The 24,762-nt window shown below is 43.0% G+C and overlaps 1 protein-coding gene across 1 annotated transcript in view; it reads left to right on the forward strand.

The window, feature by feature from the left end:
- The window catches only part of cfap74 (cilia and flagella associated protein 74), a 65,169-nt gene extending 40,682 nt beyond the window's left edge, over positions 1-24,487 (forward strand). Inside the window, exons 23-39 of the mRNA XM_056422635.1 lie at positions 2,000-2,087; positions 5,523-5,696; positions 7,017-7,150; positions 7,587-7,848; positions 9,162-9,296; positions 9,555-9,616; positions 10,015-10,152; positions 17,218-17,327; positions 17,453-17,508; positions 19,263-19,382; positions 19,514-19,669; positions 20,361-20,496; positions 21,076-21,230; positions 21,305-21,419; positions 22,855-22,991; positions 23,244-23,378; positions 24,182-24,487. Coding sequence (XP_056278610.1) covers positions 2,000-2,087; positions 5,523-5,696; positions 7,017-7,150; positions 7,587-7,848; positions 9,162-9,296; positions 9,555-9,616; positions 10,015-10,152; positions 17,218-17,327; positions 17,453-17,508; positions 19,263-19,382; positions 19,514-19,669; positions 20,361-20,496; positions 21,076-21,230; positions 21,305-21,419; positions 22,855-22,991; positions 23,244-23,378; positions 24,182-24,286 — 2,218 coding nt within the window. The 3' untranslated portion in view covers positions 24,287-24,487. The remainder of the gene's footprint in view (positions 1-1,999; positions 2,088-5,522; positions 5,697-7,016; positions 7,151-7,586; positions 7,849-9,161; positions 9,297-9,554; positions 9,617-10,014; positions 10,153-17,217; positions 17,328-17,452; positions 17,509-19,262; positions 19,383-19,513; positions 19,670-20,360; positions 20,497-21,075; positions 21,231-21,304; positions 21,420-22,854; positions 22,992-23,243; positions 23,379-24,181) is intronic.
- The last annotated feature ends 275 nt before the right edge of the window (positions 24,488-24,762 follow it).

A 24,762-nucleotide genomic window follows, 5' to 3' on the forward strand; every position in this document is an offset into this window, starting at 1 on the left:
TTATATCATACTTACCACCATGTTATTTTAAATTCATCCAGGGCTTGTCCATTGACGCCCCCCCCCCCCCCCCCAAGGAGGATGACGCAACACATCCGAGCCATGCACACCGACCACCAACGCTAACAAATAAAAAAGGGTTAAAAAGGATAGAAACAGAATTGCAGAACAGGAAACCCCCGATTATGTCCGTCAAAACCATGAAATCATAATAAGTGAAATAGTGTTTATAATAAACATTTCATACTTTACTTTTTGAAGAACTTTCAACTTTAATTCAGTCGGCGAGGAGAGAATTTCAATCCGACACGTGACCAGAAGAGTCATTTTCAAGCCCGATGACGAGTTCATTTGGACGGGACGTCTGGAGTGACGGGCTGTCGGCGTAATCCCTGAAGGCGGCGTATTATCTCCCCACCCGCCCATGAGGCGTGTGTGTGTCCCCACAGGTCCCCACCCGCCCGCCGGAGGTTTCCTTGCTGATAAAAGGGAGATTGTAATACTACCCACGCCCGCCGGAGAAATTTCCTTGCTGATAAGGGAAGTTACAAGGATGATTTGCTGGTACGGACAGCTCGTAGCGCCGTCCCGTCGAATTACAGTCACGACAATGGCAGGACTTCCAGCGCCGTTGCAAACGAGTCACGACAAACAAAAAATAACCTTTTCACAACAAGCGACAACAAAAAACAATGAATGACTATTTATTGTTTTCTTTGCCAATCCATTTCCCACAACAAAAAATACCTATTTATTGTTTTCTTTGCCAATCCATTTCCCCGCAGTGGAAAATACCTAAACCTCTTAATCTGTTTTGTCATCCTTTTCATCATCACTTGTTTTCTTTTAATGGTGATGAAATCCAAGCAGAAGTCCGAACTGGAGACCGATGTGTTGGATTCGCTCCCATCGAGTAAAAAGGACTAGGTTTCGCGAACCTGAAATCACCAAACAAAGTTTTCCTGAAAAAGTGCCAGTTTTCCTGAGAAACATGTCGGAGTTGTTTTTCATCCTCTCCTTTGCTTCGCAGACAGACAGGCAGACAGACAGATAGACACACAGACAGATAGGCAGGCAGACTGACTGACAGGCAGGCGGACAGACTGATTCATTTTAGTTTGATGGAGTCAAATCTCAAACTCCATCCATCCGCAAACATTCTCCGGCATACCGACAGGCGGCCCGGCTGCGTCCATCTCAAACTGTTCCCATCCAAAGCAAAGCTAAATCAAGAGTGGCTCTCCAGCAGCGATGTTATTTGCAGGCAGAACAGGAACCCCCTACTCAAAGAGAAAAATACGCTCTTCTGTGAGGAGGTTCTCTTTCATCGGCTGATCGGCGTGATTTGCCGCTTTGAGTCGGCACGTTTTTTCGGGCCACTTAGCAGGAAAAGTGTGTATTGTGTGTGTGTGTTGGAGGTCCGCGAACCTGCATTGACAGATTGATTGAGCGAAGGCTTTGTGAGGAAACCCAGAAAAGAACCGGCATCCTAGAAGAACCCTGCGGCATCTCGAAGAGCCCTGAAGAAAAAACGCTGACATTTACACATTTACAGCATTTAGCTCTCGAGCCCTCGACCGGCATTAAGAGCCTAGGGAAGGAAAAGAGAAGAGGAGACAGCTACTGGAGGGGGGGGGGGGCTCTGAGCCATTCGACCCCTTGTTTACATCATAATTAACTCTACACGCTCTATTGAAGGAGACTGGAGCTTTACATAAGCCTGTGCATGACGACCGGGCCTCTTTGAATCATACTGCTCCGTCTCCCATCGCCATGGCTACAACCTACAGTAGTGTGGAGGTGCCCTCTACATCTCTCCCCCCTCCCCCCCTCTTCACCCCGTGCTTTCCCTGGCGAGCCCATCCTACAGCCGTGGGTTAAGGCGAAAAAGCAGAATCTTATGTGAACATGATGCAAACAATACAATGTGTGTGTGTGTGTGTGTGTGTTTATGTTTATGTTTATTCCCGTCCCTGTTTTCTGTGCTCGGCTCTCACAGGAAGTCTTTACCCCGAGACGCCGAGAGGCTTTTCGACAGCGACACGGGAGTCCTGGAGGTTCCGCTGGTGGTTCGAGTAGCGGGCCAGGTTTGTATCGTGGCAACACACACACACACACACACACACACACCATCCCCGTCATCCTCGGGAAAACACTGTTTTTATCGTGCATTACGGGGGGGGGCGTGTGTGTCCTACTTCGTCCCACACGAAGCGGAGGAGCCGCAAATTAGTCAACCCTGTTTTACTGGTAACAAGCTAAATTAGCCCCAGTGAGCCCAGTTACTCCATACAGGCGCCAATAAGCCTGAGCCCGTGAGTTGTCAAATTGTTTCATTATTTTCACATGAGTCTGGTCTCTCGAGAGGGCTTTCGCAGATCTACGCCCTCTCTTCTTACTCCTCCCACCACCGAGGCCACGTGAGTGGCAGACCAGCGCTCATTTAGTGCTATATTTATTTACCGGTGTAATTATCTTCACTATATCCCCGTCCCTTTTGACACGGGGTGACGCTTACAATCTCCTCCTGAATTACTGGATAGACATCCCTGACCTTTGACCTCACATCGGATCAGGAACAACTCCCAAACAACCCTTCAGGGGGAAAAAAGGGAAGAAACCTGCAGGAGAGCAACAGAGAGGAGGATCCTCTCGGATGGACAGAACAAGAGTGTCATGTGACCAGAAGGACAGATTGAGTTAAGAAACACATTCAATAAGAATATGACAGAGTGTATGAATAGTTCGTTAAATGAGCGGTAGCTGTTCCACGATGGAGACCTGGGCATCTCCACCATCCATCAGGCAGATGGCGGTAGAGAGGAGGAGTGGGCGGAGTCTCAACAGTGGGCGGAGTCTCAACAGGGCAGTGGTGTAGTCATTGGCAGAATTCCACGACCCAGACGGATCCATCAGGGCAGATGGGATCTATGTCGTCTCATAGGGTCCGATGACCCCATGTGTTATGAGACGTGAAGTCAAAAGGACTCCGGGGAGAAAGCAGAGTTAGTAACGTGTGATGGAGAGATGAAAATTCATCTCTAAACAAACAAACAAACAGGGGCGCATTGCAGCAGCGCTAGTTGTATTAGCTCCTACGACCGCCCCATCAAGTCAGCCTCCGATGAAAATTCATCTCTAAACAAACAAACAAACAGGGGCGCATTGCAGCAGCGCTTGCTGTATTAGCTCCTACGTTGACTCCGCCCCCATCAAATCCAGCCTCCCACACTTCCTTCTTCAACAACGACGAGTGCCACAAGCGCTCCGGCAATAAAGACGAAAAGACGACAAATTAAGACGAATAATGTATCGATGTGCACCGGCTGCCGTTGCAAAGTGGGAGGAGCTATCATACCCGAGCGCCTCGGGTTCCCGTGCATATAAAGTTTTACAGTTTGAGCCCCTCGAGCATCGAACCCCTCACAAGACGCGTGGCTGCGTTCTCTGACGGTGACGGAAGCCCGTGTGCATAAACATGTCACTATTAACTGCTGCTCTCGCGCTGCATGTTCTCGCCCGGACGCCGAGGATGTAACACTTATCTTTTATTTCCAGAAAACTGATGAAGTTAATTTCAGATTCTGTGTTCATTTTCTTAAATTTTCTGAATCGGTCGATTCTAATTGTTATCACAGGGTTCGTACGGTCACGGAAAACCTGGAAAAGTCACGGAATTTTAAATTGGTTATTTGGTCAATTGGAATTTTAAATTGGTTATTTAAAATTATTTTAAAAGTCCATGAAAAAAAAATTAAATCCTAAAAGTTTTGGAAAAGTCCTGGAAATTTTTTATATTCACATATTCATTTACGCTGAGTTTGACATAATTAATATGTTTTTAAAAGTAAGACGCTCAAAATATAAGCAGGCAGGCATACCATTTAAAAAATAATAATATTATAATATAATTTAATATTCTAAAGTATAATTTTTATTATTATACAATTATAGACATATAATTATTTTTATTTATATAAATGTTTATTCTTTTTATCAAACTTCTGTATCTCATTCATTTGAGTCTTTTAAGGCTATATACTCTATGCTTTAGAATTCTCATTGTTAGTTTAAATACGACATTTTCTCACTTTTTCACAAAATGTTTGGTCATGGAAATGTGGTTTAAAGTCCTGGAAAAGTCCTGGAACCCCATTGGTCAACACGCGTATGACCCCTGTCTCACTATCTTCATGTTCCCTCGGTTCTCTGTGATACCGTTTCTTTTATTGTGGCATCGAAACCCCGACACAGAGACTATTTACTATTCACTGTCAAACATAATAAATCATTTCCCCTCAAGAGGCACACACGTCTTCAACAGAAGACTTCAGAAATATGAAAAACAGCCCCTTGAAGTGGAAAATAAATAAACAGCTCACAGCCACTGAACACTGCGTCAGCTTGTCAGCGGCCGCCTTTATTAAAGAAAACACAGAGCAGCTGCGAAGACGTCCTCTTTCTAAATAAATCTAAATCTGGTCCGTCTTCTTGCCAAATCGTCAATCGAAGTGTGTGTGTGTGTGTGTGTGTGTGTGTGTGTGTGTGTGTGTGTGTTTTAGGCCAACTGGGCCAGGATGTTCCTGTGGTGCACCAAAGCTGTTGCCCCCAGCCACAGACCCTGAGCTCCTGGCATGTGCACACTGCGCACACACACACACACACACACACACACACCCACCCACGCACAAACACATACACACACACATACCCACACACACACCCACGCACACACACACTGTGGTATGGCCGCCAGACGTCACAGCAGCCAGGAAGGCAATGGTGCAGAGACCAATAAACAAGGTCATCTGCTGAGCACTGACATGATGAGGGGGGGATAAACTTCTTATCTGGTGCACATGGAGCGTTCAGGCTGATGATCATGATGCTCTGGTGTTGCAACGATCCATAAAAAGGAACCGAAATCAACAGAACGAAGTCTTCCCACCGGCGAGTGTTCTCCGCTCCTCCGATGTATCGATTCGACCCGTCCCACCGAGGCGTGTCGTCCAGAAGCGATTACAAACACGGCGGTGAGGCGGCGCCAATAAGCTTCGGCCTCACAGTCCACCTCCCCTCCATCACGCTGCAGTCGATACTCACCAGCACGATATAATACAGTCGTTAACTTGTAGGAATGCCCACCGGTGTGAGTAATGTTTGCTCAAAAGTACCCTGGCTGTGTTTTACGGACTTATTAATAAGCCTCTCCTCGAATGAAAAGGATATTTGTGACGGTTGTTTAACGATTTACTTCCTGGATGAGGGAAGAACATTTCATGGGACATTGAACCTATATGGACACACACACACACACACACACACACACGTGATGACTGATGGCGTTATGCACTAAAAGCGTTGCCCGATTACAGGACCCGCCTTCGAGCATGAATCTGAGTCATTGTTTTTTTCTCCTTCAATCTGCTCTACAAATGTTGGATGAAACCCAACCTGATCATTATTGTTATGACAAAATATTTCTCTCTCTCTCTTTCTCCGCTTCCTGCCGTTGCGTTCAGGTGAAGCCGGTGCATTTCACGGTCCACGCCGTCGTGACCACCTCAGACCTGCGGTTCGACCGGGCCGAGGTGGACTTTGGCTTCTGCTCCGTCGACCAATCGGTGAGGAGCAGCGTCCGGCTCACCAACCTATCCCTGCAGCTGCAGGAGTTTGGCTTCACGGGCCTCCCCGAGGTGAACGCCGCCGCGTCTCGTGTCATCCTGTCCGTGTGTCGTGAAGTACGGAAACTAGCCCAGATACCGTTAGTCACTGGCAACAATGACTTGATCACGACTGTCAAACCCGATGGCGTCACACGCGGAGGAGACTCACATCCATCCTTCCAGAGAAATAAGACTTTCACTCTTTTCAGCTTCACCCCTTTTTTCATTTCGCAGGTTTATTTTTTTCCGTTTCCGCTCCGAATGTTCCGTAATCCATAAAGATTTGAGAGCCGCTGTCGATTTTGGCATCCCCCCCCCCCTGCAGTTACCAGGGGCAACAAGCAAACGCAGTCGAGCGCCACGGCAAACGCTCGTTGAGTTGCTACTTTGGGCGCACACACACAAAAAATACAGTGAAAACAAAACAAGTTGGGCTGTTTTTTTAATGTGAAGCAGCAGCAGCTCTCATACGAGTCACGGAAGTGAATCCCCCCCCCCCTCATTAAGGAAAGCAGCATCAGCCCCACGTACTCCGCCGCTAATAATAAAACAACTATCCTTCCTAGCGCTGCTAATAGCTCCGATCTAATTATGAATGAGGGCCCTTTGTGTGTCAGGCTGCTGCTGCAGGAGAAGGTTTCTGAGTTTACTCGCTTGACTCTTCATTCTCTCCTTAGAGGGGGCGGGGCTTATCTCCGTGGCTTATCTCCGTGGCTTATCTCCGTGGAAACAGTTATCATTTCCTTCATCCACCACGGAAGAACTCACCACTAGTTCTGCTTTATACTTGTTGAGGACATCCCACAAACGTCTGAACATCTAACGCCCTCGTGTTCGGGTTCATAACATTAATATCATATATATATTTATACATAACATCACCCGTAGACTCACACAGCTCGGTGACTTTCCCCGACTACGTCTGAATGACTGTCTCTTCCAGCTCCACTAGAGCAGCAGCAGTTAGATTCACCAACGGCGGAGCAGCTCAACGCTGATTGGCTTTCGCAAACACTCGCGTCTGTACGTTGACTTTGCTTCTGGGACCTACTCGCGCGAAAGAGGTGCTTTAGGTGAGAGCGCAGCTTTTAAAGTCGTACGTTCAGGCCTCCCAAGTAAAAAACTGTTCAGGTATTTGCAGAAGCATACACAACACATGCTCACGAAACAGGAAGTTAAAAAGAAAATCAAGTTAGAGCACTTCCTTGTTGCTGAAATGCATTCGGTAAATTGAGAGATGGTTACTGAAAGAAAATGTCCAAATAATATCAAGGTCATGTCATGAAAAACTTTATATAATCGCAAATTGGGCATTCCTGTTGTTGTTGTTGTTGTTCTCTCGCACGGCAGTTTATTGACGTCCAGCCTAATGATGGCTTTGGCACGCTGCTCCCACAAGAGACCCTGGAGATGTATCTGATCTTCAGCGCCGACAAGGCCAAAGAGTACAGCTTCCAGATCAACTGCAAAACATTCATGAACAGGTACAGGGTCCGTACGCTCATGGAAAACCTGGAAAAGTCATGGAATTATATAATGGGTTTTTTCCAGGGCCTGGAAAAGTCGCTGAAAAAAATGTAATTTCCAAAAAGTTTTGGAAAAGTCATGGAAATGTTTTATATTAATATGTTCATCTACACAAGTTTGATTAAAATAATAAAGAGTTATATATGTATTTAGTCTTTTAATCCAACTATTGTCTCATGAGGTCTCTTTACGGTATTCTCATGTATACAAAATGTTCGGTCATTTAAATTTGGTTTAAATCTATTTGTCAACATGTGTATGAATCCTGCAGGTTATAATATTGCACTGTGTAAATTCAGTGGATTTTATTGATTTAAAAAAATAAATAATAAACAATACATCCCTGATAGTTCTCATGGTATTTGTGTTCAATTGATTGGTTTCTGTCCACAGAGATTTCCCCCTGTCGTGCCGAGCGGTGGGCGTCCGCCCTCCGCTGCAGCTCTCCCACTCGCTGGTTCACTTCGGGGCCACGGCGCTGGGCGACGGCTCCACCGCCGTGCTCTACGTGCTCGGCCCGCCGACCGCCCAGAACCGGTCCAAGCGGCCGCCACTCCTCCCTCCGGCGGCGGCGCCCAGGCTGTTCTCCTTCGTCCCACCCCCGGATTCAGACGTCAGCATCAGTCCTTCAGCGGGCGGCGTGCTGCCCGGAGAGGTGGAGTACAGCGCGCCGCGTTTTACCCGTGCACAGATTTGAAAAGATCCCTAGTCGGGGGGGGGGGTGCTTCAGTCCAGGTAGTTACAGCACGTTGTTAACGAGTGTTACCTGCTTACATTTACCTTAACTTGAGGCCAACGAAAGGGAAGAGTTAGAAACTGTCGAAATAACTATCGACATCTCTCTATTCTTAGCATTAATATACATTATTATTATATATTTTTCCCATTGAATGGTATATTTGACACTGAACTAGTTCATCTTTATCTCTGATAGTCTTCAAATGAGCATAAAATATCACTATGACCCTGAAATTCTGTCTCTAACATCAGATATCCGGGACCCCAAAAGAGAATTGCGCCACTCGCCAACATAACCTGTCATATAACTCCCCCTTGGGGCGTAGCCCTCCCTTTCTTTGAATCCTACCAGCGCCCCTGGCCCGAGTCCTAGTCCTTTTCATGTGTTTCTTGTGAATACGAAATTGCTTGATGCCCCTTTTTTTAATATGGACCTGTTCAAACCGAGCATGTTTTTCCAGCACTACTGGGGCGACTGAAGAATAGTTCAGCCGGAATAATAATAATAATAATAATAATAACAATAATAATAATAATAATAATAATAATATTAACAATAATAATAATAAAAATAGTAGTCGTAATAATAATAATAATAATAAAAGTAATAATAATAACAATAACAATGATAATCAAAATTATAATAACAATAATAATAATAATAATTCAATGCTGCACCTCACCGCCGCTCTGTTTTAGTATGCCGGCTCTCCTGAAGTTGTGTTTCTCATAAATCTAAATTTAACATGGTCGCAAAAGTTTTCTGGTCTAAACTCTGAAACAATCAGAAGTAGTTTAAGTTGAGTTTGTGAACATAACTTTTAATTTTTACTTTAAAGAGAAACCAAACCAAAAAAAGTTGCAACAAATACATGGAGAGAGGACCATCTTCCACACACTCATGGCAACAGATCCCTTTACAGTGTAACGCTGCCCTCTACTGGACATCTGAAGGATGTGAACAAGTTACTTTTTTTTGTCGATGCTGCAATATAAAAAACAATCAATCTTTATGTATCATTTTGTATTCGCTGGATGTATCATCGTCTCAAAGCGCAGGTGTTTTTAATAACTATTGGAGTTTATTGTTGTGACAGTTGAATTAGAAATCCTGTTGACTTAAGTACAGTCGTGGAAAACCTGGAGAAGTCATGGAATTTTAAAAATGGTTATTTCCGGGCCTGAAAAAGTCATTAAAAAAATATATACATTGATATGTTTATCGCACAGAGGTGTCTGGTGCAAGTGTCGTTCAGACCCAGGCTGTCGGACCAGCACATCAGAGAGGAGGCGCTGCGTCTCCTCCAGCGAGCCCGGTCGGCCCGTGTGGAGGAGCTGGAGAGGAACGGAGGGGCTGAACAGAAGGTACGACCAAACACACACACACACACACACACAGGCAAAGACACACACACACACACTCCGATCACAACCTTCTGCAGTGAGGGGTCAGCTTAATGTTTTTTTTTCTTGAACATGCCGGTGTTTACATAGAAAGTAGACGCAACATTTGTCTAACTTTCGAAACCCATCAATCAACTTCCTGTATGTGTGTGTGTGTGTGTGTGTGTGTGTGTGTGTCTGTGTGTGTGTGTGTGTGTGTGTCGTGACACTAAAACCAAGGTCCCAGTGGAAGACGGTCCGAGCAGCACTGAATCTCCAGACCCTGCCCACGTGCAGCCGGGGTAGGAGCCTTTTCTTTCTTTTATGTCATCAAAGTCGTTGCTTTGGAAAACATCAACGAAGCAAATATTCATTTATAAATATTCTATCACCAAATATCAAAGATTTGTCCTGCAAAAAAAATATATATATATGTTCTTTAGGGAAAACATCTTTCACATTATGCCTGAAAGTCTCTTTATATATCTATATATATATAAAAATTAGACGCACCCCAATTCATAACTTGGTAGTTATTATCTGAGATGCAACCTCGCTGAAATAAGACAAAGACAAAGCTTCCCTCGTCTTTTTTTATTTCTTATCTCAGCAGAGGGAAAAGTTTGAAGGGGGGGGGGGGGGATGCTGGTGATGTTTTTTTTCTTTGTCTTCATTTTTCCGAGTGTCTTTCTCTTCCAAGGTCGGAGCCGTACGAGGAGGCCAGGAGCTCCCTGCTGCGCTCCTTCGCTCCACGCTACAGGGAGTGCACCGTGCCCTGCTTCGTGGCGGAAGCCCCCCCCCGTCCGGAGGACGACCCGCAGGCCCAGCCGACATGGAGGTAGAAGCACAATCTGGAAGTAAACCTGTACGTCCCTCAAGCGACGCCATTCTCCATCTCAAATCGAGAATTCAGGGCGCCACGTTGCATCGAGAGAGCGTCCTTCTTCTAGGGAGTGAGATGTGTGGGATGATCTTGGTGTGTTTTGCTAAATTATTATTATGTCCTTCCCCCCTTTTTTTTTAACGAATAGGCAAGACATCTGCTTATAGTGGAAACATCCGGGCTGGAAGAAGAAGATGAATAAATATCATCACATATTTCAGTACCGATTACCCAGTAAATACAGGAAGGACTGGCCCTTCAGCATGAGCCGTGTTGCCCCCCCCCCCCCCCCCCCAGATTAAAGGGAACTCGAGGATCACAGATTGAAACGGGTCTCACATCATCAGGAGCGATCTGTGTGACGTTTATGCTCAAGCCAATATTTCATGTGTGCACAGATGATGTCACAGCACGTCTGTGCTCTCCACTCCACTTCAGTTGATGATGCATTCAGAGATCTCGCTCAAGCTCCCGAGAAAGGGACCAGTGGGTGTCACGTGTTTGGGCCCCCGTAATGTTTCCACCCGTTGAGTCCTTTTGATGGACACATTGAAACGTTGACAACCACATAAGAAAGGCTTAAAGTGAGCGGGCACAGGGTGTTCCTCTCCATGTCTTTCAATGCTGCATTGATGATACCTCTGTGTTGGTGTCCTCGTATTGTAGTTATTTATAAAAATAAAATGTATATCCTGACCCATGTGTCTTGGTTGAATTGAATATTCTAGCGCACAGGTGTCAAACACAAGGCCCGCGGGCCGAATCCGGCCCGCCACGTCATTTTATGTGGCCCCCAGACGGCTTGAAGGAGATATGATCACTTTTCTTCAAAATAGTTCCCGTGCTTCTATTTTGAAGGTTTCAAATGAAATGGATGTAGGTTATAATATTAGTGAAATTTTTCTTATGGACAATATTTCTACGCTCAAATAAACAATAATTAAATGCAAAGAGTATGTTTGTAGAGTGGTTTATACATTTATATGTTACAGTTACAACCCTTAAGAGCAGCCATGATGATGATGTGGCCTACGATGAAGATGAGTTTGACACCCCTGTATCTAGCGGGTAAAAAAAACAAAAGAAATGGTATCCTGTGATCTCTCTCTTGCAGTTTTGGTGCGGCCGCCTTTCAACTGTTGAAACGAATGTATCAGAGAGAAAAAAGAGTGAGACAAAAAAAAGAGAGAGACTATATCCAAACTGGTTGTTGGCCCCTCCTGTCTCTTTCTTCCGTCTACGACGTCTGGTTTCATCCAGTGAGTCTAGATGTTGAAGAAAATGCCCCCTGGCGGGAAGAAAGAAACACCTTTTGGTTTAAATCCGAGCGGCTCAAAAGAAGTACATATCCGGAGGCTATTCCACTTGTGACGGGTAAACATCCTTGTGAAAATAGCGAAGCCACGGACCAGAGTCGTGTGCCTCCCGGGGGCCAGAGCGGGCGACGTGGAGTCTTGTTTGAAGCTGCTGGCTAAGGATAAGCGGAGATACAGTCAGATTGTAATACACGCCGGTGGTAATGACGCCCGAGCCCGCCGCTCGGAACTCACTAAAATTAATGTGGAATCGGTGTGTGCTTATGCCAAGACGTTGTCGGACACCGTAATTTTCTCTGGCCCTCTCCCAAATTTGCAGACAGACGAATTGTATAGCCGAATGTCGTCTTTCAACCGCTGGCTGTCGAGGTGGTGCCCAGCGAATAATGTGGGCTACGTAGACAACTGGAAGACTTTCTGGGGAAAACCTGATCTGATGAGGAGAGACGGCATCCATCCCACGCTGGACGGAGCTGGGCTCATTTCTGCGAATATGACCAAGTTGATCACCGGACTTAATCTATGACAACCCAGGGTTCAGATCAGGAACCGGGAGCAGAGTTGTAGTTTAACACCCTTCTCTGCTCTTCCATTCGAGCAGTTACCCACCCTTGACTTTAGAGTAGAGACTGTGTCTGTCCCACGGCCACTTCAATTAAATAAATCAAAAGTAAGCAGAAGAGGAGTCGTACACAATAACCTTATACAAGTTAACACAATTATTTCAGCAGTGCAACAAAATAGGTCTATTAAATGTGGTCTCCTAAATATTCGATCTCTGTCATCTAAAGCTGTGTTACTGAATGATTTAATATCAGATAATCACATTGATTTATGTTGCCTAACTGAAACCTGGCTGAGCCATGAAGAATATGTCTGCCTGAATGAATCGACTCCTCCAAGTCATATTAATACTCACATTCCTCGAGGCACCGGTCGAGGAGGTGGAGTAGCAGCCATCTTTGAATCGAGCCTATTAATTAATCCTCAACCAAAATTACACTACACCTCATTTGAAAGCCTTGTTCTTAGTCTTTCACATCCAACCTGGAAAACACTACAGCCAATTCGATTTGTGATTCTGTACCGCCACCAGGTCCATATTCAGAGTTTATATCTGAATTCTCAGAATTTATATCAAGTTTGGTTCTTAAAACCGATAAAGTTATTATTGTTGGAGATTTTAATATCCATGTGGATGTTGATAATGATTGCCTTAGTGCTGCATTCATCTCCTTGTTGGACTCGATTGGCTTCTGTCAGAGAGTACAGAAACCCACTCACAGCTTTGGCCACACGCTTGATCTTGTTCTTACTTATGGCGTTGACATTGAGCATTTGAACGTCTTCCCACAGAATCCTCTTCTGTCAGACCACAACCTCATAACTTTTGAATTTATACTACGAGTGTACTCCGTTAGTCAAAAGTTTTTACACTAGATGTCTAACTGATAGTGCTGTAGCTAAATTTAAAGAAGCGATTCCTTCTGTATTTGATTCGATACCACGTCTCAATATAACAGAGGACTCCTGGTCTAACTTTAGTCCGTCCCAGATTGATCATCTTGTTGACAGTGCCATAGGCTCTCTGAGAATGACACTGGACTCGATAGCCCCTCTGAAGAAGAAGACAGTGAGGAAGAGGAGGTTTGCTCCATGGTATAACCCTCAGACCCGTAAACTGAAGCAAACGTCACGAAGCTTGAGCATATGGCTCAACTAATCTCGAAGAATCCCGCTTAGTTTGGCGAGATAGTCTTAAAACATATAAGAAGGCCCTCCGTAATGCCAGAGCAGCCTATTACTCATCAATAATAGAAAAAAATAAAAACAACCCCAGGTTTCTCTTCAGCACTGTAGCCAGGCTGACAGAGAGTCACAGCTCTGTGGAGCCGAGCATTCCTATAAACCTTAGTGGTAATGACTTTATGAACTTTTTTAATGAAAAGATTTTAACTATTAGGGACAAGATTAATAATCTCTTGCCCATAACCAGTGCCAATCTGTCCTCAAGTGGAATGGCCTTGGAAACCGCTGTATGCCCTGGTGTATATTTGGAGTGATTTTCTCCTATCAACCGTGACCAATTATTTTCAACGGTTTCTACTTCAACACGCCTACCTGTCTCTTGGACCCCATCCCGACGAGGCTGCTTAAAGACGTTTTGCCTTTAATTGGCGGCTCTCTATTAGATATTATCAATGTGTCTCTGCTAACAGGCCACGCACCACACTCCTTCAAGGTGGCTGTTATTAAACCTCTCCTGAAGAAGCCCACTCTGGATCCAGAGGTGTTGGCTAACTACAGACCGATCTCTAACCTCCCTTCCTCTCCAAGATCCTTGAGAAAGTGGTCGCAAATCAGTTGTGCGACTTTCTACATCATAATAGTTTATTTGAGAAATTTCAATCAGGATTTAGAAAACACCACAGCACCGAGACGGCACTGGTGAAAATTACAAATGACCTCTTAATGGCAGCAGATAAAGGACTCCTCTCTGTCCTGGTCTTGTTAGACCTTAGTGCTGCATTCGACACCATTGACCATGACATCCTGTTACAGAGACTGGAGCAGTCGATTGGCATTTCAGGCACGGCACTAATTTGGTTTAAATCCTATTTATCAGATCGATCTCAGTTTGTATTTGTAAACGATGACGCCTCGATAACCACCAACGTTAATCACGGAGTTCCACAAGGTTCTGTGCTTGGACCAATTTTATTTACCTTATACATGCTTCCTTTGGGCAATATTATCAGGAAACACTCCATAAACTTTCATTGTTATGCAGATGACACTCAACTATATTTATCGATAAAACCAGAGGAGAGCAACCAACTCTGTAAAATTCAAGCATGTCTTAAAGACATAAAAACATGGATGACCTGCAACTTCTTGATGTTAAACTCAGACAAAACCGAAGTAATTTTAATCGGCCCTGAGCACCTCAGAGATCAATTATCTGGTGATGTGGATTCTGTAGACGGCATTGCCCTGGCATCCAACACCACTGTAAAGAATCTTGGCGTTATCTTTGATCGACTTGTCCTTTAACTCCCACGTAAAGCAAATCTCAAGGACTGCATTCTTTCATCTACGTAATATTTCAAAATCAGGCACATCTTGTCTCAAAAAGATGCAGAAAATTGGTTCACGCTTCGTTGCTTGAGACTGGATTACTGCAACCCTTATTAGCAGGCTGCTCTAATAAATCTCTTAGGTCCCTCCAGTTGATCCAGAATGCTGCAGCTCGTGTTCTCACTAAAACTAAGAAAAGAGATCACATCACTCCTGCACTAGCTGCTCTGCACTGGCTCCCAGTAAAATCAAGAATCACTTTTAAAATTCTTCTCTTAACCTACAAAGCCTTGATTGGTGATGCTCCATCATATCTTAAGGAGCTTGTCGCACCATATTGCCCCACTAGAGCTCGCCACTAAATGCGGGACTACTTGTAGTTCCTAGAGTCTTAAAAAGTAGAATGGGAGCCAGAGCCTTTGGTCAATCAACTTCCTGTATGTGTGTGTGTGTGTGTGTGTGTGTGTGCGTGTCTCTGTGTGTGTGTGTGTGTGTGTGTCGTGACACTAAAACCAAGGTCCCAGTGGAAGCACTGAATCTCCAGACCCTGCCCACGTGCAGCCGGGGTAGGAGCCTTTTCTTTCTTTTATGTCATCAAAGTCGTTGCTTTGGAAAACATCAACGAAGCAAATATTCATTTATAAATATTCTATCACCAAATATCAAAGATTTGTCCTGCAAAAAAAAAAATATATATATTCTTTAGGGAAAACATCTTTCACATTATGCCTGAAAGTCTCTTTATATATCTATATATATATAAAAAGTAATTCATAACTTGGTAGTTATTATCTGAGATGCAACCTCGCTGAAATAAGACAAAGACAAAGCTTCCCTCGTCTTTTTTTATTTCTTATCTCAGCAGAGGGAAAAGTTTGAAGGGGGGGGGGGGGGGATGCTGGTGATGTTTTTTTTCTTTGTCTTCATTTTTCCGAGTGTCTTTCTCTTCCAAGGTCGGAGCCGTACGAGGAGGCCAGGAGCTCCCTGCTGCGCTCCTTCGCTCCACGCTACAGGGAGTGCACCGTGCCCTGCTTCGTGGCGGACCCCCCCCTCCATCCGGAGGACGACCCGCAGGCCCAGCCGACATGGAGGTAGAAGCACAATCTGGAAGTAAACCTGTACGTCCCTCAAGCGACGCCATTCTCCATCTCAAATCGAGAATTCAGGGCGCCACGTTGCATCGAGAGAGCGTCCTTCTTCTTGTTGTGTTTTGCTAAATTATTATTATGTCCTTCCCCCCTTTTTTTTTTACGAATAGCCAAGACATCTGCTTATAGTGGAAACATCCGGGCTGGAAGAAGAAGATGAATAAATATCATCACATATTTCAGTACCGATTACCCAGTAAATACAGGAAGGACTGGCCCTTCAGCATGAGCCGTGTTGCCCCCCCCCCCCCCCCCAGATTAAAGGGAACTCGAGGATCACAGATTGAAACGGGTCTCACATCATCAGGAGCGATCTGTGTGACGTTTATGCTCAAGCCAATATTTCATGTGTGCACAGATGATGTCACAGCACGTCTGTGCTCTCCACTCCACTTCAGTTGATGATGCATTCAGAGATCTCGCTCAAGCTCCCGAGAAGGGGACCAGTGGGTGTCACGTGTTTGGGCCCCCGTAATGTTTCCACCCGTTGAGTCCTTTTGATGGACACATTGAAACGTTGACAACCACATAAGAAAGGCTTAAAGTGAGCGGGCACAGGGTGTTCCTCTCCATGTCTTTCAATGCTGCATTGATGATACCTCTGTGTTGGTGTCCTCGTATTGTAGTTATTTATAAAAATAAAATGTATATCCTGACCCATGTGTCTTGGTTGAATTGAATATTCTAGCGCACAGGTGTCAAACACAAGGCCCGCGGGCCGAATCCGGCCCGCCACGTCATTTTATGTGGCCCCCAGACGGCTTGAAGGAGATATGATCACTTTTCTTCAAAATAGTTCCCGTGCTTCTATTTTGAAGGTTTCAAATGAAATGGATGTAGGTTATAATATTAGTGAAATTTTTCTTATGGACAATATTTCTACGCTCAAATAAACAATAATTAAATGCAAAGAGTATGTTTGTAGAGTGGTTTATACATTTATATGTTACAGTTACAACCCTTAAGGGCAGCCATGATGATGATGTGGCCTACGATGAAGATGAGTTTGACACCCCTGTATCTAGCGGGTAAAAAAAACAAAAGAAATGGTATCCTGTGATCTCTCTCTTGCAGTTTTGGTGCGGCCGCCTTTCAACTGTTGAAACGAATGTATCAGAGAGAAAAAAGAGTGAGACAAAAAAAAGAGAGAGACTATATCCAAACTGGTTGTTGGCCCCTCCTGTCTCTTTCTTCCGTCTACGACGTCTGGTTTCATCCAGTGAGTCTAGATGTTGAAGAAAATGCCCCCTGGCGGGAAGAAAGAAACACCTTTTGGTTTAAATCCGAGCGGCTCAAAAGAAGTACATATCCGGAGGCTATTCCACTTGTGACGGGTAAACATCCTTGTTTGAAGTGCGGCGTTTATCCTCCAGGATATATATATATATATATATATATACGGATCTATGTGATGGGAAAAGGAAACACAGAATGGGAGTGGTGGTGCGTTCTCTTCATTTCATGCGTTATCTCCCCAGGCCTTACAATACGCTGTTCCTGAAGCTGCAGTGTCCGGCGGTCCAGCCCCCTCTAGTGGTCGTATCCAGCGGTGGAAAGAATCGAGTGGACTTCCATCAGGTGGCACTGGGTGAGTGGGTTTAGATGAGGTGTGTCTCGCTTGATTGATCCTCCCGTCCTCTTAATGTTCGGTTGGTCATCCGGCATACGTTTGGTGCTTATTAATTGCATTTCATTTTTGTCTTCCGTCATCAGGTGTGAAAGTGATCAACAGGTTGACGATTCAGAACATTTCGAGGGAAACTTTGGATGTATCCTGATAAAAAAGGTCTTTGACGAAGGTCGACACTTAGTCGTCCCCAGAAATGTTCAACATACTTTATGAGAGAACTGATGTGCATGTTCTATGTCTTAAAGGGATAGTTCACCTTCAAAATCTGAAGTACATATTATTATTATTACCTCACATTTAGCTGTTTTTGATACATCTGTACAGCCAATACCTGTTGAACTCAGCACCTCACACCAAAACAATCTAGATTGTTAAATAGCACAAAAATATGTTAACTTGATTTAAAAAAAACATTTTAAGAACAAATTATGTGTAGGTATTTTTGTACCTTTTTGAGAAGAGACAGTAGAGGGAGAAAAAACTAAATACACGAGGAGAAAGCGGAATGCAACAAGTGTCTCTGGTAAACGTTTTGGTTCATGGCCAAAGCTTTTAACCACTCAAAAGAAAAAAGATTTATATATATATAAATATATATATTTATATATATAAATATATATATTTATATTTATATATATAAAGCAGCAATAAGGAAATGTGGTACTCTCTCATTATACTGAGGCAGAAATATCAGGAATGAAATAATAGAATATAGAATAATAAAATCATCCTTTCATGATGTCATATATATATAAATATTTATGTATATATATTTATATATTTATGACACTTTCACATTTATATATTTATAAATATTTATTTATTTATATATATTTATGACATATTTCACATTTATATATAGATATCTAAATATTTATATATCTATATATAAATATGTATATTAATGACACATTTCATATTTATATATAGATTTATATATACAGGACTGTCTCAGAAAATTAGAATATTGTGATGAAGTTCTTTATTTTCTGTAATGCAATTAAAAAAACAAAAATGTCATGCATTCTGGATTCATTACAAATCAACTGAAATATTGCAAGCCTTTTATTCTTTTAATATTGCTGATTATGGCTTACAGCTTAAGAAAACTCTAAAATCCTATCTCATAAAATTTTAATATTTCCTCAGACCAAGTAAAAAAAAAGATTTATAACAGCTGAGTGTTTGTCAAGGCTCAGGAAACCCTTGCAGGTGTTTCGAGTTAATTAGACAATTCAAGTGATTTGTTTAATACCCTACTAGTATACTTTTTCATGATATTCTAATATTTAGAGATAGGATATTTGAGTTTTCTTAAGCTGTAAGCCATAATCAGCAATATTAAAAGAATAAAAGGCTTGCAATATTTCAGTTGATTTGTAATGAATCCAGAATGCATGACATTTTTGTTTTTTTAATTGCATTGCAGAAAATAAAGAACTTCATCACAATATTCTAATTTTCTGAGACAGTCCTGTATATATATATCGAGAGAGTTTTATGTACATGGCACTCTTTGTACTAGAAGTCTAAATTAATAGAATAAAGAATAATACAATCATCCTTTTGTGATGGGAGGTTCTGTTAAATGTGTCATAATTAAATATAAATATGTATATATATATATATAATTATTATATGATTAAATATATCTATAAACATGTATATATTTAGGTATAAATATATATTATTTTATTATTATATTTATTTATATATAAATATTTATAGATAAATATTTTTTTAAATATATTTCCAGTTTTATATACATGGCACTCTTTGCACTAGTTTTTTTCATGTCCATATTTTAAGTATTTTAATTATGTGTAGTATGTCTTAATGCTAAATTGTTACTACTATGACGATATTATCAACTTTTCTTTGACCGTTTCCAAGCTGAGCTCGTCGCTGCTTTGTCCGTTTGGTCCTTTTTGCCTTCTGAATGCTCTCAGGAGCGTGAGACCCGGAGGGGAACACACACTGGTTCTGGCCTTCACTCCGTCTCTGGAGAAAAAGGTTGGTGCCATTTTTACATAACAAATCCACAGATGTTTGTCCTCGCCAGATTTAGTAATTGTGCCTCTCCAATTTTCAAAGATAATTCAGTAAACACTACAAATAGTGAGCGATACGTTACTGTTCTCTAGTACTGTGAGACTCTGGAGGTGCGTAGCCAGACGATGACCCTGGAGATCGCTCTCCGTGGGGAGGGCGTGGTCCTTGCTGTCACCTCCTCCCACCCGGGAGGTCTCCTTGACTTTGGCTATGTGATGGAGAAGGAGGGCGCCTCGCACGTCCTGAAGGTCACAGATTACCGACTGGAAGTTTTTATTGTCGGAAACTGACATCAAGTCCTGTTTTCAGGGTTCGTACGCTCATGGAAAAACCTGGAAAAGTCATGGAATTAAAAAAGAGCTTTAAAAAAACATTGAATCTAAAATGTTTTGAAAAAGTCATGGAAATATTTATTATATTCACATCTTCATTTACACAGTTTGATGAAAAGAATAAACATTTATATACATATTTATTCTTTTAATCAAACTATTGTCTCATTCATTTACTCATGTATACACCGAGATTTCACAAAATTTAGTTTAAAGTCATGGAAAAGTTATTAATAAGTCATGGAATTAAAAATTAGTTATTTCCATGCCTGGAAATTTGATATTTTTATGTTCATTTACACGGTTTGATTAAAAGAATAAACATTTATATCAATATTTATTATTTTAATCAAACTAGTGTCCTGTTGACTGTGCTCATATGTTCGTACAGTCATGGAAAACCTGGAAAAGTCCTGGAATTTTTCTAAAATTGTTGTTTCCAGGCCTGGAAAAGTCATTTTTACAAAGTATGCCCTAATGTTTTGAGACATGTTCTCACTTTCTCATGTATACACCGAGATTTCACGAAATATTTGGTTTAAAGTCCTGGAAAAGTCCTGGAACCCCGTTGGTCCACATGTGTATGAACCCTGTGTTTTGCCTGCAGCTGCAGAACAGCTCAGCGGTGTCGGTGGGTTTTCGGGCGCTGCTGGCCAGCCTCGACCCCTCGAGGCCTCAAGGTAACGCTGACCACGTGCCCTTCCTGCTGAGGCGGTGCGACCCTCAGGCCCAGCCCACTGTGGGTAAGACCAAGCTAACACTTCAGGGATCCAGCAAGGGGAACCTGAAACAAATAAAATCCCCAAAGTTTTGGAAAAGTCATGAAAACGTGTTATATTCACACGTTCATTTACGCTGAGTTTGAATTAATTAATATGTTTTCAACAAAAAATACGCTCTAAATATAAGTCGGCATCGCTCTCATACTGTATTCTCAAATTGTATTCTTTTAATCAAACTTCTGTATCTCATTAATTTGTGTCATTTAAGGTTATATACTGTATGCTTTGGAATTCTCATTGTTAGTATATATACTACATTGTCTCACTTTTTCATGTCTACACCGAGATTTCACAAAATGTTTTGTCATGGAAATTTGGTTTAAAATCCTCTAAAAATCCTGGAAGCCCATTGGTCAACACGCGTATGAACCCTGATCATCAGATGTATTTAACTCCTAAACATTGATATCCACCACTTGGTTGGACTAATAGTACTTTTATTATTATTCTAATCAATGTGGAAGTCTTAATGCTGTTCTACCAGAGCATCACAGACGAGTATTTTGCATCCCACCCCTCCACACACACACACACACACAGGAACCCAGAACTACAGCGGGCTGTGTGTGTTCAGTGCGGCGCCAGTCGAGGGCAGCATTGCTCCGGGCCAGAGCCGAGACATCGCCCTCACCTTCCAGCCCGACCACCCGTCCGTCTACTATTCTGACCGACTGACCGTGGAGCTCATGGATAAGGTCAGAGCGGCGCCGCCACACACACACACACAACAGAACCCTCCTCACAGCCTGTGCCACTTCCTGTCTCTCAGAGCGAAGTGTGCGCGGTGGATCTGAGGGGCGCCGCTTCGTCACACAACATGTATCTGACTGGGGGAGACCGGCTGACGGTGCCCATTGAATCCCCCCTCCCTCCACTGATACACGGTATGTGTTGTCGTGATTTACGCTATCCAATCGCAGGACGCCGCCGACAGCCCAAAGTGCAATGTGATCCCCAAACAGGCACATCGCTCCTGGACACGGTCGCTGTAGATGTCACTCCCATCATTTTGCATTAAAATATAACATCAGGAGTATTTTTCCATCCTTCGAAGCAGCCGTTGGTTTTCATTCATTCCTACGACGTGCGAGAATCCATCAGTGGACTTCTGTCCTAATAAAGCAGTTTACGCCTCCTGTTACCTTCAAATGTACGAACATCTTTTACCCCTGGGGTCAATTTGACCCCAGCGATTAAAACCCAGAGAAAATTATAAGAATTAATATTGTTTCCCACGTTTAAGTGTGAGGTACTTTATGTTTGTTTGTTGACGACCTAAATAGCCCTTTAAATAAATAAAAAAGTTGATATTTCTTATATGTTTTACACAGTGAAAAACAGCCTGGGGTCAAATTGTACAGGACATTGAAAACATATCATCATGTGAATTTTATGTTTGCCCAGTTGTCCCCAATAAATTAGGAAAAGTCATGAAATATGAATTCAAAAAAATGATGTCAATCATTTTTTTAGAGACGTTAAACATTGAATGGGGTCAAATTGACTCTAAAGTTAACAGGAGGGTTAAAAAACAAGTGTTGACCAGCTCTACACACGATGTGTGGTTGGATGTGTCGTCACACGTCCATGAGACGTTGACCTCGTGATGGTGTTACGTGGATTAAGGGCTCTATGAATGTCTGTAACTTCTTACCATTTCCATCCAATAGTTTCTAGCATTGTTTTTTTATTATTATTATTTTTGTAAAATGAGCTGGGGTTGAAAAAAGAGCCACACTAGCGAGTTCCATCGCCTCCGCTCTGGTGGAGCAGAAGCAGGGGCGTCGCTAGGCCTATTGTAGGGGGGCTTCTGCCCCTCTAAAATGTTCTTCAGCCCCCCCCAAATAATTTTGCATTCATTCTTTTAATTGTAAATGTTTTTATGATATCATTAAATTAAACTATTGTTTAACGTTATGTATAACTCCAATAGACCATCATGAAGCTAGCCAGCTATTTTGTCAGAAACTGACTCCAGTGAGCGAGCGTGTGAAAGAGTGAATTTGAAATACAAGAAATAACTTTTGTCATCTCTCTATTCTTGGCATTAATATACATTCTTAGGATTTATCTCAGTGATTGAGTCCAAATGAGCAATTTCTTATAAACTGTCGGAAAAGAGGGATATCCGGGGCCCCAAAAGAAATTGGGCGTGCAAACGTACCCTAACTTTTCCACTCCCCATGGGGCTTAGCCCCCCCCCCCCTTTCGTTAATTCCTACAAACGCCCCTGAGCAGAAATATGTTGTCGATGAGCTGAACCTCGCAAAAACTGCTACGACATGGTCCTCTCTCTCTCTCTCTCTCTCTCTCTCTCAGGGCGGGTGGAGGAGAAGCAGCCCCCCACCCCCGTGCTGGTGACCCTGCGGGCCAGCTGCGGCGCGGGGGGGGGCGTCTCGCCCGCAGTGAGGGAGCTGCAGGTGGGCTGCATCCGCTCCACGCAGCCCATTGATAAGGTACCGCGTGATGATGTCATCGCACGTGGACACTGCCAAATGTTTTCATCATAAGACGTATGTTTAATAAACAGTCCGAGGCAGGGGACTTTAACTTTGCAATCATCGTATACCAGTGTGGAATTATATCTAATTATGATACTGTATGTTAATATCTCCATGTTACAGCAATCCCTTGTCAAGGATTGAATTTAGAAAAAAAATTATCGATTTAGTCTTCTTTTTTAAATCTTTTTGTTCTCTGTGTTCCAGAAAGGAGACTTCCACTGGGATAACGTGGCGTCTCTGCAGCAGCTCGGCTTCAGCCTGGAGCCCAGCAAAGGCACCGTGAAGTCGGGCCACAAACGCACCATCACCGTCACGTGGACGCCCCAGAGTGGATACAAGGTGAGGGAGATTCTATTTGTTACCTTCGCATTGAAAATGCCGGAAGGTTATGTTTTGATCGCCGTGTATTTATTTATTTATTTATTTATTTGTATGCGTGTTATTCGCAAAACTCAAAAAGTATTGAACCGAATCGCATGAAATTTGGTGGGATGATTGTTTATTATCCGGGGACCAGTTGATTAGATTTTGGGATCGATCGGGTCAAAGGTCAAGGTCAAAGGTCATGAACAGGTCAAAATGTTCTTGAATCGCATGAAATTTGGTGGGATGATTGGTTATTATCCGGGGACCATTTGATTAGATTTTGGGATCAATCGGGTCAAAGGTCAAGGTCATGGAAAGGTCAAATTCTTTTTTTACCATAGCACGATACATTTTTGTCCAATTGGCATGCAACTAATGCCAAAATGTTCATAATTCAATGCCCAATCTTGTGATATGCGAAGGTATGCGCTCTACTGAGTGCCCATTCTAGTTGTTGTTGTTGTTGTTGTTGTTGTTGAACAGCTAATTTACTTCGTTGCCATTTTCCACCAACAAAAAAAAGAACTACACTCAAAGAAAAGCTGCTGATTGACAGTGAAAAACAATAACAGAGGCACAGGCGTTAGGATTCTGATGCTTACGAATCTTCTCTCAGCCTTTTTGCACCCTGCACATATTGAAATGAATGGACATTTTAATAAAACAATATTGCATTTTCAAAATCATAAATATTGGATTATATCAGAAAATGTTTTACAGCGGTGCCACCAGCTAACCTCTGTGTGTGTGTGTGTGTGTGTGTGTGTGTGTTTCAGCCCTATGAGGTAGTGCAGACATGTTTACCTCTTACCTTGAAGGGGGATGAGACGAACGTGTACAGCGTCAACCTGATGGCGTTGCTCTCCAACCCCGCTCACTGACCCCTCCACGGTGTCTGGATGCTGGACAGTGGGAAATCTGCTCACACACACACACACACACAAAACACGAAGTACGCTGTACATGTATGTTCAAGTTCAAGGTTTTTAGTTGCCATTTGTGCAGGGCCAACATTTCCTAACACGTTGTTTATTTAAGAATGTTATCTTATTAATAAAGGTGGAATTGATGTCAGAACTGATCTCAAATCTGATTTGAACCATTTCATTCTCAGGACTGTATAGTTCGAGTTGTCGAACCTAACTCCACCACCAGGGGGCGCATATACTGGCTTCTCAGCAGCTGTGTTATATCATGGTTCAGGGTGTGCCAGCTGATGTATACAGTAAGCTACATACTGTAGCTCTGCTGGCACTGTGTCCATAAAGCGGGAGGAGGCCGGGGTCACACGGCCTGAAATATGACACGGAATTTGCAAAGATCGATACAGATGAATGACGGATAACATGCGTTCGGA

This window comes from Pseudoliparis swirei, chromosome 9 (assembly GCF_029220125.1).
Source record: "Pseudoliparis swirei isolate HS2019 ecotype Mariana Trench chromosome 9, NWPU_hadal_v1, whole genome shotgun sequence".
Lineage (NCBI taxonomy): Eukaryota > Metazoa > Chordata > Actinopteri > Perciformes > Liparidae > Pseudoliparis > Pseudoliparis swirei.